The sequence below is a fragment of the Pongo abelii genome, chromosome 17 (assembly GCF_028885655.2).
Source record: "Pongo abelii isolate AG06213 chromosome 17, NHGRI_mPonAbe1-v2.0_pri, whole genome shotgun sequence".
Taxonomy (NCBI): Eukaryota; Metazoa; Chordata; class Mammalia; order Primates; family Hominidae; genus Pongo; species Pongo abelii.
In genome coordinates this window covers 78,835,425-78,849,498 of record NC_072002.2, presented here as the reverse complement: position 1 = coordinate 78,849,498, position 14,074 = coordinate 78,835,425, and the positions used below count along the sequence as shown (strand labels likewise).

The 14,074-nt window shown below is 42.4% G+C and overlaps 1 protein-coding gene across 16 annotated transcripts in view; it reads right to left on the bottom strand.

The window, feature by feature from the left end:
- Positions 1-10,289, bottom strand: part of SERPINB8 (serpin family B member 8) — a 34,972-nt gene extending 24,683 nt beyond the window's left edge. For 3 of the 16 annotated variants that reach the window (XM_063716936.1, XM_002828290.5, XM_063716937.1), the window contains exons 1-3: positions 10,178-10,271; positions 1,903-2,079; positions 442-579 (exon numbers count right to left, since the gene is read on the bottom strand). In XM_063716936.1, the coding sequence (XP_063573006.1) occupies positions 442-579; positions 1,903-2,070 (306 nt within the window). In that variant the 5' untranslated portion in view covers positions 2,071-2,079; positions 10,178-10,271. Of the gene's footprint in view, positions 1-441; positions 580-1,902; positions 2,080-2,711; positions 3,165-8,889; positions 8,979-10,112 lie in introns of those variants that run through there. The other 13 variants (XM_009252458.4, XM_063716938.1, XM_063716932.1 and 10 more) reach the window with 12 other exon arrangements.
- Positions 10,290-14,074: the final 3,785 nt, after the last annotated feature.

Genomic DNA, 14,074 nt, shown 5'->3' with positions numbered 1-14,074 from the left:
AAACCTCAATTTTATGAACAGATTTTCATTTTAGAAAGACGATTGTGTCAGTTGTAGGTACAATTCAGAAGAGGGGGGAAAATTTAAGAGAATTTGAGAGGCTACCTCAGCAGGAGGCAGCCAAATAACCACACATGGGACTGGGGAGGAGCTCTGTACAGCGTGTTGAATGATGTGGTCACTCAGGGATAGGGAATTAAGGGGGAGAAGCAGGGCTGCGTGCAGGAGAATTGACATATTGGGATTGATAACAGGGATGGGTGTATCAGTAACAATTTACAAAGGACGTAATTCAGAAGCCATCACAAAATCTAAAATTGTAATTTCAGAAGTGTAATTCCAAGTACATTTTAAGTCAGTACACTTATACTTTATTATCTGCTCTTCTGTAGTCTAGCTTATTTTCAATTTCTTTTTCATCAATATATGAATACTACTTACTGGAAGGAAATCACACGTCTTTTCTCCAAAGAGTCGGTTGGCAGTTCTAAGCAAGTTCTGAGTGCCAGTTCTGTTAACTTCACTGAGAAGTGACTGGAAACCTTGGTGAATATCTCCGTCTTTGTATAAACAAAGTGCCTGGGAACAGAAACCAACGCTGACTTTTAACACTGTCATTGTACTCTACAAAAGAGCTTTCTCCAAACAAACCTCTGTGCTAAAAAAAATCACGCAGGATCCTGCTTTAAAAAGGTTTGGCCTAATTGTCTAGCACAGGGTTTCTCAACGTGGGCAATGCAGCCTTGACATTTGGGGCCAGGACACTTCCTTGTCTCATATAAGCATTGTAGGATTTTTGCAGCACTTCTGGCTTCTATCCACTAGGTGTCAGTAGCACCTCTCAGTTATGGGATCTAAAACTCCAGGTCTTCGCAAGGGTCCCCAGGAAGGAAAAATTCACCCACCGACCCCTACCTCCCACCCCCCAGGTGAGAACCACTAGTCTAGCAAATTTATTCATGCCAGCAAGGCAGTGTGCGATAATTCAAGGGGAAGGCAGAACAGAAAAAAGTAAGTAACTGGGATGAATTACGACTCAGGTAATACAAACAAAAGCAGCAATAAAACTAAAAATGTTTCATCTGCAATTTTACAGAAGTTCTCCAGACCATATTACAAATTAAATGTCAAGTCAGAGTGAGAATTAAGGTTGTTCCTATATCTCTCGATCACCCCCAGTCCAAAGCCTCACTCCTCCAATCAGTTGAAAGAAACAACCACAGAAGGATGTCAACTGGCGTCCCTGGGTGCGTTTTAGGAGATTGTCTATACACTCCTGATATTGGTGGCAAAGTGATATCCATTTGGCAATTATCTGGGACATTTTCACCAATAGTCAGAGAACTGTTCCTAAAGTATCCCCCACCTCATTTGTAGATAAGGTTATACATCACCATTTTGAATCAAACAGATTATACATTCCTCAAATCACTCCAGAAGATATAAGTCCACACTTGTGTTACATTCCTTTTCTAGGATGCATAATCATGCACTAAAAATAACCCACTTAACAAAAAGTTAATCTACGCACCCACATGTCTATTAAAAGTATAATGTCAGCAAGAGTTTAAAATGTAACAAAGTTGGAATATTTTGCCTTCTCGTGGGACAGAATTATAGTTTATCCTACTTATCAAAGATGTGAATTTGCCAGACTGTATTGATGATCTGATCTAGAGAAAATAACTCTATGGCTTGATTTCTCCCATAAACATCAGAGGAGATGATCTGTCCAACACATTTCACCTTTCTACCCCTTTCTGCTCTTCTCCACTGCTGAGCTGCTCCTCCTTCTACCTCCAGCTCCACAGGCCTCAGCGGGAGCAAAAGCACAGAAAGACAGCTGTATGGAAGCATAAGGGAAACACGCCGTTCTCCTTCCTTTGCGACAAGCACACATACCTGGGATATCTGGGCTGCGGTGCTTCCCTTTGCCCCCATGAAGACCATGGCCAGGGCAGAGGAGATGCTCATGGGAGAGAAGAATACGTTTCTTGAGTTGTCCTCTTCCCCCAAGATTTTAAATAAGCTGATGGCAAAAGTGCCATTTGCTTCACAGAGGTCATCCATCAGAGAAGTCTGCATCAAAGGCACAGCACGGAAAAGCACATAAGCCAATGATTCCGGTAGCCACGCAGTCATTCATCCCCTAGTCAGTGGACGCTGAGGTGGTAGGTGGAAGAACCACCCTCCAAAGACTTCCACTCCTAATTCCCAAAACCTGTGACTACATGATCTTCCCTGGCAATAAGGACTTTGCAAATGGTATTCAATTAAGTATTGTGAGATGTGAGATTATCCTGAGTTATCCCAGTGGACTTAATGGAATCACGAGGGTCCTTAAAAGAGAGAGGCAGGAGGGTCAGAGTTGGAGACAGAGATGTGAAGACGGAAGCAGAGGTCAGAGGGATAGGGGCCACTGATGAAGGAATGCAACCTCCTCGCGAAGACAGAAAAGGCAAGGAAACAGATTTTCTTCTAGAGACTCCAGAAAATAACATTGCTATGCCGTACCATTTTGGACTTAGGACTTCTAGAACCATAAGATAATAAATGTGTGTCATTTTTCAGCCACTAAATTTGTGGTAAAGTGTTATCACACCAATAGGAAACAAAAACACTGGTTTATTCATAAAATAGCCAATCTCAGGGCCTATGACTTGTATCCCTCTTAGCAACAGGGGCACAGACACCCTGCAACACCTGCTTACTTCCTCCCTTGGTGTAGCAGCAGCCAAAAGGTCTTTGTGCAGACGGGTGTGGTGCCTCACACCTGTAATCCCAGCATTTTGGAAAGCCAAGGCAGGCGGATAACTTGAGGTCAGCAGTTCGAGACCAGCCTGGTCAACGAGATGAAACCCCATCTCTATTGAAAATTCAAAAATTATCCAGGCATGGTGGCAGGCACCTATAATCCCAGCTACTTGGAAGGCTGGGGCAGGAGAATTGCTTGAGCCCCAGGAGGTGGAGGCTGTAGAGAGCCGAGATCACGCCACTGCACTCCAGCCTGGGCAACAGAGTGAGACTCCATCTCAGGAAAAAAAAAAAAAAAGATCTTGGTGCCAGGCACTGTTTTCAGCACTTTACATTACCACCCAATAACACATTGAGGTCAGTATAGTTATTGCCCCATTTTAGAGATTAGAAGACTGAGTGAGGTTTAGTAACTCATTCCAGAACCCTCAGGTAGTCATAAACGCCTGGAACCCACAGTTTGATTCCAGAGCCTGAATTCTTAATCATTACACAAAATCCCCCTATTGCTGCTAATTATCTTTCAGTTTAATGTCTCCAATATAATCTATAAAGAATGTTCTAAAACTTATAAATGTAATTCTTTATCAATAAAAACTGTATTTCTGTCATCACTTCCTATGAAAACAGCTAGATACATTTCACCAAATTTGGAGGGTTTGTTTGAGATAGGCTGGCCTAAAATATGAGGCTACTGGAAAGACAAAAAAAAAAAAAAATTACTTTTTAAAGTGACTCCAAAAAGATGCCCCATTTTCCCCAAGAGTTGCTGAAACTGGGTTACGGAGTTGCAAAGAAAGTCCGTAGGTATGGATATAAAATATGAAGCCCTAATCTTGTCATCGAGTGAGCACTTTTAATTAGACGCATTGATTTTTGGATCCTTCTGGCTAAGAGGGTCTTAACATTCCCCTTAGCTTGAATTAACTTTAGACAACCTAAATTTGACTAAATAAACAAACTAAACGGGCTTCCTCCTGCCTCTAGGCCCTTTCTTCCTTTTTCTTAAAGCATTTTATTTAGAGAACTTGTCATTGTAAATTCTTTATCAGCCCCTTTGAGATGGAAATCTTTTAAAAAAGCTTCTTGCTAGTTTTACATCCCAGGACAGTCTCTCAAAGACCTGGAAGCCATCCCTTTGAAATGTAATCATCAAGAAAGATAGCATCCCTATCAACCAGTTCTGTGGAAGGTAGGAGCCTAATCTAGGGGGGGAACCTTGCTTAAAGTGCTAAAAAGCTATTACAGCTTACTATTATTATAATTTTAGTGCATTATTATAAGTCCTACATTGTTGTTTATATCTATTAAACCCTATAAAAACTTGGGCTATTATTTCATAAAATATTACAGTTCACCAACTCATCTCAATTTCCCTGAGCCTTTTTGTTCTTACAATTGAGAACATTTGGGAAAATAAAAGGACAAATCATTATCTATAATCTCATGATCCTACAAGATATTTTTTCTATTGTATTATCCTTTTTTTCATAAACATGTATAATTTTAACTGAAAAAATGTAGTCAAACAAGAAAAATATGCTCCAGTTTGGAAAATTAGCAAATGAGGAAAACGAAAAGTCCTGGAAACTCTATCTAGAGATATAAATCATCGTGCATGTGTTCATTTCTATAAACAGATGGAGCCTCATCCAGTTTCCCAGCAGCCTACGAAGTGCCTGTTGCAGCAGCTTTGAAACTGTATCCCCTTAGTGGGGGTCTTGGACAGGTCTTCTGGGTCTCTTAGAGCACAAGAGGAAAGGGGAATTGAGTAGCTGAGACAGGGAAGTGGGGAACAACTGTATTAACCAAAGTATCTTCACTGTTGGATGTTTTGCTTCCTCCTAAGATATTTTGCTTCTTCCTAAGATATTTTTCAACAGAAGGGTGTCTCTTACTTAAACACAAAAGTGAGCTTATATATTTTTTTAAAGTGTAAAGGCAACACTCTAAATATAGAACAACAGTCTAAAACAGTGCAAATTCTTTAAAGTTTAAAATAAATGTTAGTGCAGTTCAGAAAAAAACAAGTAGGGTTAGGGTTATGGTTAGGGTTCAAAAAACTAAGTAAAATAAATGTGAACCAAGAAAACACAATCATGACATAATTTGCACAACAGTACTCTATACTTAAGAGGTTGTTTATTATGGAACAAAATATTCCAGTTCCTCACTATCCTCACATCATAAGACCTCTCCAGAGCTTATACTAGGGTCTGCAGATGTTGGAAGGCAGAGTAGTCTGTGCAGGCAAGTCCCGGGGTTCTCCACGACCTCATCTTTCACTTGAGGACATTTCAGAGACTGGGAGGCAGGAAGGAATATTCAAACTTCATAGAACTGGGCCCATCAGAAGGTGGCACCAAAGAAGCTTAAAGATGGAGAGAATTAGGTAAACTGGGTAAGACAGAGACACAAATAAATTTGGATTTGATCCAACCTTAGCATAAGAGCTTTGGACTCAGTGTGAAGCAAGCATGAACTTAGGTTGGTGTGTGTGTGTGTGTGTGTGTGTAGTTGTGTTTAATCATCCTGTCTGAACTATTGAATCAATAGTTTCAATAGTTCTGAATGAACTGAACGATTGCATCAATCTCATCTTTACATTTTAACTTCTCTTAGTTGCAAACTGCTACTTCTGATTTCTTCCATCTTTCCTCTTCCTTCATCTCATGTCCCCACTTTAATTCCTTTTCAACACTCAGGTGCTGATCAGTATGTGGTATTTCCCATCAATATCTACCCTGCAGCCACAATACATGTGCACACACTCACACACAAGTGCACCCCCTTGGCCTCTGCTCGGGTCAGAAGTCAGGCAGGGGAGAAAACCAGGTAACAGAATGACTCTTCCCCCCGTCTTCCTGGTGCTCCAATCTCATTTGGACATTATAGCTTTTGAAAGGGTTGGAACTTTAAACAAAATGGATTTTACCCAATATTTCTAAAAAGCAATTAATTTTAATACAAAATAATACTTTAGGTGCCAATGCCACAATTAGATTGTGTTATAAAAACACAGGAATCAGACGTTTTTATTTCCAGCCAACCAAATAAATTGGCATTAAACTAGTTTTTCCTTTTCAGGCAAACAAACAAGGACAGAGGCAATTAAATACTGTCCACAGGACTCACAGAAAAAGTGAGAGTCAATCTCAAAAGCAAGCCTTACATTTCCAAGTATATGATATCGCCCTCCTCCTGGGAGCCCCAAATACCTATGAACTCCCTCCTCCACTCCCCCATCCGCATACAACATCCAAAAGTGAGTTTATTCAAAGAGCATTTATGTAGAATATTCACTACCTGTTTTGGGAGGAGAAAATGAAAAATAAATGCAATAATCCCTGACCAGAAGCTTACACCGTGAAGAAGACACACATATAGAAATGCGTAGTTTCAAGCCAGTCAGGTGCTCTATACCAGGATAATTTTGAAAGTGCTAAGGAAGTCCTCAGAAAAAACAAATAAATAAAAAATAATAATAAAAATCCTCTATAGAATCCTGGAAAGACTTTCCAGAGAAGCTGGCTTTAAAAGCTGGGCAGGGCAAGGTAATTTATAGATTCAATGCCATCCCCATCAAGCTACCAATGACTTTCTTCACAGAATTGGAAAAAACTACTTTAAAGTTCATATGGAACCAAAAAAGAGCCCACATTGCCAAGACAATCCTAAGCAAAAAGAACAAAGCTGGAGGTATCACGTTACCTGATAACTACACTACAAGGCTTCAGTAACCAAAACAGCATGGTACTGGTACCTAAACAGAGATATAGACCAATGGAACAGAACAGAGGCCTTAGAAATAATAGCACCCATCTACAACCATCTGATCCTTGACAAACTTGACAAAAACAAGAAATGGAGAAAGGATTCCCTATTTAATAGATGGTGCTGGGAAAACTGGCTAGCCTTATGTAGAAAGCTGAAACTGGATCCCTTCCTTACACCTTATACAAAAATTAATTCAAGATGGATTGAAGACTTAAATGTTAGACCTAAAACCATAAAAACCCTAGAAGAAAACCTAGGCAATACCATTCAGGACATAGGCATGGGCAAGGACTTCATGACTAAAACACCAAAAGCAATGGCAACAAAAGCCGAAGTAGACAAATGGGATCTAACTAAACTAAAGAGCTTCTGCGCAGCAAAAGAAACTATCATCAGAGTAAACAGGCAACCTACAGAATGGGAGAAAATTTTTGCAATCTACCCATCTGACAAAGGGCTAATATCCAGAATCTACAAAGAACTCAAACAAATTTACAAGAAAAAAACAAACAACCCCATCAAAAAGTGGGCAATGGATATGAACAGACACTTCTCAAAGGAAGACATTTATGCAGCCAACGGACACATGAAAAAACATTCATCATCACTGGTCATCAGAGAAATGCAAATCAAAACCACAATGAGATACCATCTCACGCCAATTAGAACGGTGATCATTAAAAAGTCAGGGAACAACTGGTGCTGGAGAGGATGTGGAGAAACAGGAACACTTTTAAACTCCTGGTGGGACTGTAAACTAGTTCAATGATTGTGGAAGACAGTGTGGCGATTCCTCAAGGATCTAGAACTAGAAATTCCATTTGATCCAGCCATCCCATTACTGGGTATATACCCAAAGGATTATAAATCATGCTACTACAAAGACACATGCACACGTATGTTTACTGCAGCACTATTCACAATAGCAAAGACTTGGAACCAACCCAAATGTCCATCAATGATAGACTGGATTAAGAAAATGTGGCACATATACACCATGGAATACTATGCAGCCATAAAAAAACGATGAGTTCATGTCCTCTATAGGGACATGGATGAAGCTGGAAACCATCATTCTCAGCAAACTACCACAAAGACAGAAACCCAAACACCACATATTCTCACTCATAGGTGGGAATTGAACAATGAAAACACTTGGACATAGGGCGGGGAAAATCACACACCAGGGCCTGTGGGGTGTGGGGGGTGGGATGTGGGAGGAATAGCATTAGGAGAAATACCTAATGTAAGTGACGAGTTGATGGGTGCAGCAAACCAACATGGCTCATGTATACCTATGTATCAAACCTGCATATTGTGCAATTGTACCCTAGAACTTCAAGTATAATAATAAAAAAGAAGCAACCCAAATGTCTATCAAAAACAGAATGGATAAATGGATTGTAGTATGTTAGTATAATGGAATACAGAGCAATAAAAACTAAAAGAACCATATCTATAAGTTCTTTTAGTTTTTGATATGGACAATTCCCACAAATAATGTATTAAAGGATTAAGCCACAGAGTAATACAGTATTATTCCATATACGTAAAGTTCAAAACCAGGCTAAACTAAATCATTCTGGATGCATGTGTAGATAGTAAAACTGTCAAGAAAAGTAATGTCGTTATTATCATGAAACTCAGGAAGGTGGTGATACAGAGGGGAGGGAAGCGGATGTGATGAGGGAGGAGGGTGTGATCAGTAGGGAAACACTCAGGGCCTCCAGCGATGACAATATTCCAGTTATTAAACTGGATGATGGGTTGTACTGCTGTTCTTTATAATTTAATACACATTTTAAATGTTCTTTTGTATTTATTCAATAGGTAATAAAACTTATTAAAACCACATATCAAAAAAAAAAAAGAAAAGCTGGGCAGGCATTCCGTAGGTGGTGAAATGGGGGATGCAAATAATAGGCTGAGGAATTAGCAGGTGCCAAGAATGTGGCAGGAAGACAAAGGGCATGGTTTCTGTGGTGCCCCTGGGGTGGGTTTCCATGGTTTCCTGTGAGCCACGTCGTAGTGAGATAGGATGGACCCTTGGCCACATTTAGGAGTGTGAACTTGAGATTATGGTCTGGAAAGCCATGCATGGTTTTTAAACAAACGACTCATAGGGGCTTTAGAAAGATAACCCAGCTCAGTAGTTGGTATGAAAAGAGGCTGGGGAGCTGGCGCGTAGGCCACCACCATGGGCCAGGGACTGCTGAAAGCAGAGGGATTGTCTGCAATAGAGAAGTGGGGGCTGGAATTGCCAGGCAGAGTGACTGCTCACATAGGGATAGAGCACAGGAGGGCCAAGTCCCGAGGCGCCTAGCTGTTATAAATTCATACTCAGGGTGGGTCACGAACCATTGGAATTTTATATGAGGAGTCAGGCTGGAATGGGGAATATGACTTGTTCCATTTGAGATGCGTGGAATACACCATACCAGGTGAACCTGTAACAAAGACAGCCAAGGATGTTTGTAAACAGTTAAGGGACGGCGATGAGTAGACCGTCTAGAGCCAGAGACCTGGAGCCATCAGCATCCCGATTCCGAGGGGTTCCATGAAAACTACACAGAACATCTAGTGGAGGCACAAGGGAAGAAATCCACCTATTTCTGTGGAATTTCCAATATCTGGAGGTAGTAAAAGAGACAGAGGAGGGGAGGGGAGAGCGCGCGCGCGAAAGGGATACTGCGACCCAGCCATCAGGGTGTGCTGGGAGAACTGGGGGGACGAGTCTGCCCCTCCGAGTGGACCCAGGGAAGAGGGCGCGGTCTACGCAGAACCCGAGGCAGGGAAGCGGGAGGGGCCCGGAAAGCAGCCCTGGGTGAGGCCGTTTGGAATGGGGAGGTATCAGGAGTGAAGCAGCAGCCAGAGGACTGAGAGTGTCTGGAAAGTGAGGAATTGGTTAAAGTAACGCCGGTGGCTCCGACAGAGAGGGGCGTAGGTGAAGAAGCACCCCCAACCCCATCCCATTTGAGAGGAAGCAGACAAGAAGAGAATATGAAAGATACAGAAAGATGAAGGCAGGGATGGAAAGAACGGAGGGAGGGGACAGGAAGGGAAGGAGAAGGTGCAACCAATAGGCTGTAAACACAGGGGCAGGCGTGGGTGCCAGGGGAGCAGGGACTCTGCGCCTCCCCGATCTGCCCCAGGCGCCACGGAAATTCCAGGCTCCGCCACCCGCACTCCCGGAGCCTCCTCCGCAGCCGCGGCTCCTCCCACTCGCCCTCCCTGGGCTCCCGCCCAAGCTTCCGGCGCTTCCAAACCCACTGCTCGCGTCACCCCCAGCTCCCACCCGGCAGCAAATCACAGCGCAGCAAATCGCAAGCCTAGAAACAGACGCTCCCTCTCCAGGGGCAGCTTCCTATTCAGGGCGGGTCTGGGAGCTCCTGTTCTCGGGGCCCAGCCCTCGGCCTTGGCCGGGTCTCGCGGTGGGGCTCGGGACCCCGGCTGGTGCCAGGGCGACCCCCACAGCCCCGCGACTCTCTTTCGCGGCCGCCTCCCGCCGTCATTCTCCTAGTTCCTGCCCCTTTGCCTCGCTCTGATTCCTGCTCTGGCCTTCCTCCCTTCCCCTCTCTCACGCGCTCCAGGGAAGAGGTGGCCGCCGCGGGAACCTGGGCACCTGCGTGCCTGCCCTGCCAGGTACCTGGCAGAGGCCCCCACCTCCTGCTGCTGCTGCCGCCGCCGCCGCCGCCGCCACTGCTTCGACTATTCGTCCTTTGTAGATGCTTCACGTCCGCCTTGATTGAGGGCAAGGCTTCCGGCAGATGACTCAGAACCGTTCATTGCTCTGGCTTGTGCAATCCCTGATTCTTTGGGCCTGTGTGGATGTCTGTGGGCACCGAAGAGAGGGCCAGTGCCTGGTCTTTGGAGGGTGGTTGTGGAAGGCTTTGCTCAATAGGAGATTGGTTTGTTTTCCTGGGTTAGTATGTTCAGTATTCGTGTTTCGGGTGTGTGTATGCAAGAGCACTCTCAAAGTGAGGACTTAACTTTGAAAATTAACTGAAGGCAAAACCAGAGGTTAAAGTTGCTAAAGTCAGCAGTTTCCAAGCTGTTTTGGCGTGACACCCATCAACACAAGTTTTGACACGCATCCCCAATGGATCGCTATGAATTTATACGTAATAGTGCGCTCAATACTAATGTATTCTAAATGCTATAAAACATAAATTTAAATTTGGATTGACAGCTATCATGGGGGAAAAGGTCTCAGGAAATGGACTGATTTAAATGGAATAAAGACAGCATTGGTTGTACTTATTAAACCTTGACATTTGATTTTCAGTCAAAGATATTTTGACTAATCACTCAAAGATATTTGATTGGAATCTAGTTAGTAAAAATCTATCCTCTTGAAACCAGTTTTTAAAAATAATTTAATTTTTATATTTCAACAGTTCGAAGCCCACCGAACCTATTCTTTTTGGAAGATTTTTATGAAGATTAGAAACCTACATTTCCACGTTTTTAAAGTGTTCTTATATGAGAATTTTAACAATTTTTAACAACAAAATCATACAATTATGGAAAAATATCCCAGGAGGAGTTCTCAAAATGATGACCCCAGACTCTTTCAAAAAGCAGTTCATTTCTCATTCATGGAAAAGATGCACATTTACCTGAAAGGCGTTCAATTGTATTTTTTTCAAAAACATTTGCTAGGTATTCCACTACTGACAGCCTCTTATCACCGAAAAGGTCAGCACAGGAGGGAACAGTAGCTTTTTACAAAAGAAAAAAAATGCAAATGTGTAATTAATTCCTTTTTTAAAGTACACTTGTATGAGACAACAAGAAAGTCAGCATTTTTCAAAAGACTGATGGCTGCTTTCCTACTTATTACAAAGTATTGTAAAAGTTCTGCTATTTAACATCCTAGGTTTTTGTTTTTTAAAACCGCAGTGATAGCATCTGGTGGCAAGCATTCCTTGCAATATCTTGCTGAAAGCAAACGCACAAGCATGTTACTCTAAACCCTATTTTTTATGAAACAGTGCTCCTCAGTGTCTGTGTAGAGGTTCAAAGAGCCAAGTTTTGGTTCCAACCCAGTTATCCCATATCGCAAAGTCTGTGCTGTTCTGCTTCCAGAGAAGAACTGGGCAAGCCATACAGGAATCAGAGACAGACATGGACACTCAAGTTTAGAGCCTCACAGAACAATTTTGAAAAGTAGTCTTTGCCATTTCAGGTTTATATTAGACCCCTACTTTTCAGAGAGTTCTTACTCTGGAAAATCTTTGAGAAATCTCAGCCCTAACACGTCTTTGACTGAACATGATTGGGATAAAAATTACACAGGGACTAGTTCTCAGGGTCTCAAGGAAAGTGGTGGTAAAGGGAAGGTCTTAATCTGAAACATGCATACCTCCAGGGTTTCCACTCTACCCCCACCATGGAGGAGTGGCCAACTGTCCCCTTGACTAGATTTAGCTTATCCTAACCCTCTGTTTTAAGGAAGGAAGTCGACCTCCTCCTTCCCAGGACATAAGTGCATGAGTAACCTTCATTCCTACATCGTTAGTCTCTTCACTATTTTGCAAAGTCTTAGCATGTAAATTTGCTCAATATCTCACATATTAAAAATAAACATGCTTTCTTTACCTTTTATACCTTGTAGCTACCACCCTGCTTTTTCATTTTTCTATTCACAGTCAATTTCTTTATAAAAAGTGTACACATAGGCTATTGCCCTTTTTTCACCATTGATTCACGTTTGACTCCACTGCAGGTAGACGTCCACCCAAACATTCTCTGAAATTGCTCTTGTTAAGGATACTAATCATTTTCTAATTGCATTGCCCAAAAAATACATCCCAGGTCTTATTTCATTTTGTTTGTTGTTGACATTTAGCCCTTTCCTCTTTGACCTTCCCAGGATTTCCGGAGCACCCTTCCCTTCTTCCCTGACTCCTTTGCTTGGTATCCTGATTCCTTTCCTCCCATTCTAAGCCCTCTTCTTTTCACTATAATATGATCTTCTTGTATGACCTCCACTATATCCATAGGTTCATGTTTCAACTTTTAACTTCTTCAAAATCTCTAACCTGTCTCAAGCCGTAGATGTTACCTGTGTACTACTGGACATCTCTCAGAAACCTGGGTGTGTCCCTCCCCAATTCTTTTAACTAAATGATCAAAAGTCCTGTTATTTCTATCACTTTTGTGTTCCTCCCATCCATACTCTCTCACCTCCATCATGTCTCATGTCTCACCTAAACACTTAATTTTCCTACCTACAGTTCTGATCCATGCCAACCTATTGTCTATTCTGAAGTTCAGGTAAACATTCCAATTCTAATTATTTTATACGTCAGTTTAAAATCCTTTATAACATCCTCTTATCCAAAAAGATAAATTACAAACTATTGAGCAAGGAGTGTAAGCCTCTTAACGTCTTGATTTCTCCCTTCTTTTCTTTAGAGCCATAGCAAATTATTTACATTCCTTCCTATCCTCTATTCATATACATGGGGTTCCTGGCATGCAAGCTTGTCTTTCAAAATTCAGCTCAAATAATGTCTCCTGCAGGAAGCTCTCACAGAGCTCTCCAGTTTGGGAATTCTGCTTTTAAAGATGCATATTCCCACTCTGCACCCAAACCAATTAAGTAAAAATCTCTTGGGGGAGGGAACCCAGCAGCAGTATTTTGTAAAACTTGCTCAGTGATTTCCCTGTGGAATCCTAAAAGAAACTGTTCCCAAGAACTCTCCTCAATAAGTCTTGGTGCAAGATTCTCCCCCATCTTTTCTCCATGACTTTGAAACCCCTCTCTCTAGTGGCTACAGACTCACATTTGAACTGTGCGCAAACTTACCTGCTCTGCTAGTTGAAAGTGCCAAGGTCACTTCCCCATTATGCATCAATGTCTCCTTGTTGGTCAGAACTATATCCAGACTTTGGGCCCCACTTGATCCATCCACTCCTTTTCCTCTTTGACCAGCAAAACAGATTAAAAGATGAAAAATGCTTGTTTTCCTCCTTGAAACTTCCAGCAACTGCCTGGTGGTTTGAAGTCCTTTGCAGAGGATATAATTTGGCCCCTGGGAGTTTGGTTGTAAACACAGATATCCCATGTAGGAAACACAGTGCATGCAGGTGCAAAGAGGCACAAGATAGCACCATGAAAACTATGACGTATCCAGGCCTGCAGTGGTACAGATAGTGTGGATGAGGCACTGCAAGAGGGCATCTGATGTGTCCACAGGGCCATGTCATGAAGGGCCATGTGGACGCTGTTGGTGGTGTTTCTTCATTCCCTTGTGGACTATGGGGAAACACAAAAGGATTTTAAGCTGGGGAGAAACATAGTCATATTTGTATTTACGAAGGTCCCTCTGGCTGCATCATGGGGTATATTATAGGAGGGTACCATTGCCTGCAGTGAGAGGTGTTAGGGACACAGCATGGATGAGAGATGAGGAAAGCTGAAATGAAACAGAGGCAGGAGAAATGGAGAGGAGGGCATGGCCTTGAGGAATTTCCAGGACGTAAATTTGGCATCGCTTCTTGGACCATGAGAGGAAGAGGGAGCAGGAAGAATCAA